Source organism: Colias eurytheme, chromosome 27 (assembly GCF_061535395.1).
Source record: "Colias eurytheme isolate Ceu_HAF_F1 chromosome 27, ilColEury1 Martin Lab GWU primary, whole genome shotgun sequence".
NCBI lineage: Eukaryota > Metazoa > Arthropoda > Insecta > Lepidoptera > Pieridae > Colias > Colias eurytheme.
The window spans coordinates 7,207,723-7,213,428 of record NC_143006.1 but is presented as its reverse complement, the minus strand read 5'-3'; the positions used below and the strand labels follow the sequence as shown (position 1 = coordinate 7,213,428).

Below are 5,706 nucleotides of genomic sequence, written 5' to 3'. Positions count from 1 at the left end.
TGCTATGAATGAATTTATGCGGTATACCTACTTACTGTTACAATTTATCAATGAGAGTTATGTTCAGTAGACATATTTTTATTATACTTTTATTGATTAAATTGAAATTATATTCATTGAACAAACCGAATAATCATTTTTTTTTTTTATTAATATTTTCATGTTTGTAAAAATAATGAAGAAAGGTGGGTAATGAAAAAAGGGTGCATTTCTAATACTTTCAATCAGTGAAGCTAAATTCAAAGAATGAAACCAATTTACCCATTAATGCGTTTGGTTTCTATTTGATACTATTCCACTTACGGTTGCGATTTTTACACTAAAATAGGACACAACTGTTTCAGGCTAGGATCACTAGATTATCTCTCAAAGGTGAGCACATTAGCGGAGCCCTGCTCTTAAATAAAAGGTTTAATCCAAAACCCAGTTACTATAACTCGCACTAAATGTCCGCCATTTGTAAAGCTATTTTCACCCCCCGTCCCCGGGGGGATCGGGGAGGGGGAAAGAGGGGGGGGGGCAGTGGATCGTCGTTTGAATGAAATATCGCGACAATTTTTAGACAAGCGCCTCTCGTTTATATTGCTGCATATCTCTGACCTACTTTGTGACTTATAATTTTCATGTAGTTCACTTGTTGATTGGAATAGGGTTGCGCTTGTAATAGGTTTGTTTATTTTACATCTTTTTTGTTAGACTTAGCAGACTTTAGTGGTATTATAGGTTTCTTACGTCAACCAAACGTGCTTGTTGACCGTACCTTTGTGACTTAAAAATGGTCTTTTGCTTGTTTGCATGCCTTAAAAATGTATCATACGCTTCGAAAGAAGTTTTCCCCTCAGTAAAACGAATACTGAAGTTAGGTTCCTTATCTTAAGGCCGGGCACTAGATCTTGCTCTGGATTCACAAAGAAATATTATTCTGATAATGATCATGTTTCAAGTGCATCGTGTAAGCATAGAATACTGTGAAAAAATCAACATTAGGTATCATAATGGTCGATTTTATATGGTTTAGAATGATTTTGTCCAGTCTCACAAATAATTTAATACGATGTAATAACAAACAAACAGGCAAATTTTTATTTTGGCGCTTTACAATTTAAAACAAATTTACGTTCATTTAATTTAAAATTAATTAAGTTCATTGCTGAAACTTTTTAACAAATATCAACTATTGAAAAAGTTGTACTTGATTATTTCACAAATTACAAAAGTTTCCACTGATCATAATACAAGTTTCAGTCTACTTATTATGTTAAATAAGAAACGAAAATATCTGATATTGAAGTTATTTTCTTTACAAAAAGTTATTATAATATTTTCAGACAAAAACTCGTCACCTGTATTCATTTGTAAGTATAAACATATAAAAACTGAAGCCAGACATTTTATTTCGCTACGCTATTGTAGTTAAAATAATTATTATAAAGGTAGAGAGGCAACAATAAATTATGGATTCTGATTTTATAAATCGCTATTTTATCTATATTTTTCACAACTACATGCCCTTTTCATTTTTAAAGTCAAACTTGGTCGTGTCATGGCAATAACGTTACGTCATGGATTAAGGTGATAATTTTGGTATCTTTGAATCTCGCCAAAGAAGTTTCACTTCTGATACGTATGCTCTGCACACACGCTCTTTATATGATCGTTTATGGCAATCCATACTAATATTATAAATGCGAAAGTAACTCTGTCTGTCTGTCTGTTACTCAATCAACCAATTTGCATAAAATTTGGTATGGAGATATTTTGATACCCGAGAAAGGACATAGGCTACCTTTTATTGCGAAATATGTACCACGGGCGAAGCCGGGGCGGACCTCTAGTAAACAATAATTATTAGTTTTCAGTGATCACTTAGCGATAAATATAAATCCAATCAGACATATCATACGATATGATTTGAAACAAAATAACTAATGAAGATACTATGCTATTGTGCTAAAATGTTTGCTCGTACAAGAGCTTATCCAGTAGGAGTTATCCAGTAGGATGTAGCGGTTTCATCTTTTTGCACAAAGCCTGTAATGAGGAGCTCCTTCCATTGGGTATTGATTACTGCAATGAGCTCTGCGAGAGCTCACGAACATTGTAGCGTGTAACAAATCATTGATTGGAAGCTTTTCAATTGATTAAACAATAGCAAACCTGCAAACAACAATCAATACTCTATAATGCATATTAAAATGTAACGCTAATTTGTTGCTAGGCGCAAATCTCGAGAACGGCTGAACCGATTTCGTTAATAATTCTTCTTTTATAATATTCCCTGAGGTACTAGGATGTTTCTGACGGGGAAAAAATTAAAAAAAAAATCGACTGTCAGGAGATACGAAGTTCGCCAGGTGCACTAGTTAGTAATAATATAATGAAGTTTTTAAAATGCGATTGTAACTATATTGATTTATATAATCAATCATACAATAAACTTGCTCGTAAAATATTTTTGGAAATAGGTCGAGTAGTTTTCAATTTATTCGTTACAGACATTCAGATATTATAAGAATAAAATTCTTCCCCGCTTTAAAATAAAGCAAGTAGTATACAGTATTAACAGCTATAGGAAGGGTTTTGATTAATTTCTGGAATTACATAATATGTAGGTATATACTATATAGTATGGACGTAGTTTCGACAGAAAATGTCGCATACAATTTTAAAACTGTATCATTTAAACTGAACCTTGATTTATAAGATTATTTGGAAAAGCAACTTTGTTGTGTTTCTTGTATTTTCCCGAAATGAAGATAAAGGACTAATTTCAAAGAAATCTGATAAATAAAAGCAAGGGTTGGTATTCCAACGGTATCCGATAGCTTTTTGGTAAACAAAATGTTTGCAATATTTTATTGGCACTGTAAAACTGTTTAAAAAATTAAGTGTACTTTGTTTATCTTTTTTAATTTTCAAAGTGAAAAAAATATCCAAACATAAGATTTGCATACTTATTTATTCCACTAGACTTTTCTTTTACATCAGTTATCTAATACCCAAAACATAAAATAATAATCTGCTGGTATATGATATAGATTCTATAGAAAAAAAAAAACAACAAATAAGTACCTAACATGTCTAATTATGTATGCTGATCGCCCAATTTTGTTAATTTTTCAAGATTACAAAATTCCATGCAAATATTAGGAACGATTAAATACTGTCGATTCACCAATAAATGAAAAATAAATGAATTATTCTGTTTGTATATCATTTCAAGTTATAACCAATGCATGATTAAACATAAAAATATGTTCACCTGAACATAGCTGTTGAATATAAAACTTTTACTGTTCTCGTATCGATAATATGAAAATTCCCGGCGCTGACATTATGGTGTTCGTAAACTGTTACTGTTGGAATTCAAATATATTTTAATAATAATATAGTTCTTTGAGAGTTCTGTGATAAAGTAAGTCAAATTTTTATAGTAGAGCAAGCAATGGACCCTGATAACATCATATTATTCTGTAAAGGAAAGACTAAAAAAATTATTTAATTCTAACAACATTTTAATATAATTAAAACCACAAGAGATTACGAATACCAATATTGACATAAAAATAATGTAGCTAGAAAATATAACGATATTTATGTCGGCCAGCGATCGAGAGCACATTTCTTGAGTATCTAAATTAGACGAGGTGTACGCCAAGGGACGTAATTAAGAGGTTGTTTTTCACAGATTCCCCCGACGCCTCATGATTGCGAGAGCTCTGGGAAACACTGCCTGTGACGTCATTATGACGTAACATGTTGCCATGTTGCTGGTTCTTGTGCTTGTTAGTGTTGTTACTGCGAATGGAGGTAATGAAGGTATGTTATGTATTATGAAGGTATTTTATGTAGACAATTTGATGAAAAATTATATTGTTGTCGATTTATAGCTAAATACTAAATAGCCACGTTAAGATGATTGTAATTTTTTAAGAGAAAAGCGTCATGAAGTATAATTTTCTTAAGTCCATAAAGATATATAAAATATGGAATGTATACGTTTGGAATATACGTATGAGTTCTAGTTCTTTCTTAATATATTTCTAATTTAAATGCAATTCCATACAATTCCAGACTATATGAATCAAGATAAAAATTCTGATGAACTTGTGAGGAGTTTAAGAAAAAAATTGACGGATAACAACTACGATTATATGTCAAACGAAAGTGAAGATGATATTCAAATGAGAGCAAAGTCAGATGAAAGAAATAGTTCCATATATGTAACAAATGAAAGAAATACTAAAACTGATAGTAATAAAGTAAAAAACGAAATTGTTAAAGATGTTAAAAGAGAAAATTTGTATTTAGCCAATGATATAGAAGTTCGGTCTACGCAAAGTAAAATGTCATTTATGAATGCTAATAAAAATGAAATAAATGTATCAAAAAATGATCTGCTTTATTACATAGATGATCATCATTTTGTATCAAAATCTGGATCTACTACTAAGAAATATAAGATTCTGAAGGTAAACATTCTTGATCTTTTCGATTATTAACTATAATAAAACATGTATTATAAATTGAGTTCTATTATAGGTAATTAGCCAAATATTAAGATTCTTAGTAATATTAACATTCTTTATACTCTATTAAAAATACTTTCTAAAACACTACAATCTTAAAGTTGAGGCACAAAACTCGACGAAGTGGAATCGACCAGCTTATACAAGAAGAAGGCAATGATGGTATAGCGATAGTGAACCTCGGTGGAGGACCCATCCCGGAGTTCCGACTGCCTCGCTCCCGGAGACAGTACATGCCGGATCATGGTGAAGAAGATGATGACGAAATACTACCACCAGATGGCGATACTGTTGTGAATAATCCATATGTAGTTGATGATGATATTAAATAATTTGATGTGTTTCTTTTATTTATTTATTATATTAAGGACAATGACATGGACACTGGACAGGTAGCATGGATGGAAAGCTTTTTGAAATTACAATCATAGACTTTTCGTGTAAGTTGGAAAAGGTTCCAACGCTCCTGTGAAATAAGAATACAACGTACAAAAACAAATTGAAAATAAGGCAGGGTGAGCTAATATTTAAGGTCTTTCTTGTATTATTTTCACGAATTTATCCTGAGTGTGTAAAAAATAATAAATTCTTAGTAACGAGTAAGGAAGAGCATCAAAATTGATGCATGACACATTCTAAATTTTTCTAATAATGATCAAGAATGAGTAAGCAGTGTTAGAAACAGTAACAGCAGTGCACTAATAATGCCCGCTATAAACATTGGTCGGCTACAACGCGTGACCGCTCCGTCGCCGTCACTAGTAATAGCGTTTTAATGGCTGCCTGTGGTACAAGCGAAGGGAGATTTATTAACACGCTTTTATTAGCTTCGTCTGTATATTTGCATTTGTATATATGTATAAGCATTTGTATGCATCAAAATAGCTGTAATTACATACATTCTTGCAAATAAATTTTGACACGATTTTGAGTTTACAATTTACATGGAAACTTTATATTTTGGAAAGATTTAATTCAAACGTATAGTATATTAATAATTAATATATGTGATTCATACTTTGTACAATTATCAAGGTTCGGTGACAATACAATAATTGCATTTTAGGAGTGTTTTTTTTTAAGTTCTATTTTTGCAAAAGTGTCGTGTGTTATTTTTTCATCTGATTCCCATGGGAATAATCCGCATTGTGTTCGCGGGAATAGCTGCGGGCGAAAA

At 31.5% G+C, this 5,706-nt stretch overlaps 1 protein-coding gene across 1 annotated transcript; it reads left to right on the top strand.

Annotated features, from left to right (window-relative positions):
- The first annotated feature begins 3,764 nt into the window (after window positions 1-3,764).
- Window positions 3,765-4,861, top strand: LOC149896965 (uncharacterized). The gene is made up of 4 exons (XM_090117080.1): window positions 3,765-3,819; window positions 4,075-4,254; window positions 4,324-4,472; window positions 4,631-4,861. The coding sequence occupies exons 1-4, from the start codon at window positions 3,765-3,767 to the stop codon at window positions 4,859-4,861; spliced, it is 615 nt and encodes a 204-aa protein (XP_089973206.1).
- The last annotated feature ends 845 nt before the right edge of the window (window positions 4,862-5,706 follow it).

Coding starts and splice junctions, on each gene's coding strand:
- LOC149896965 (XM_090117080.1), top strand. CDS start 3,765: ATGTTGCTGGTTCTTGTGCTTGTTAGTGTTGTTACTGCGAATGGAGGT. Junction 4,255..4,323: donor AAGAAATACTAAAACTGATA/GTAATAAAGTAA, acceptor CCAATGATATAG/AAGTTCGGTCTACGCAAAGT. Junction 4,473..4,630: donor AGAAATATAAGATTCTGAAG/GTAAACATTCTT, acceptor ACAATCTTAAAG/TTGAGGCACAAAACTCGACG.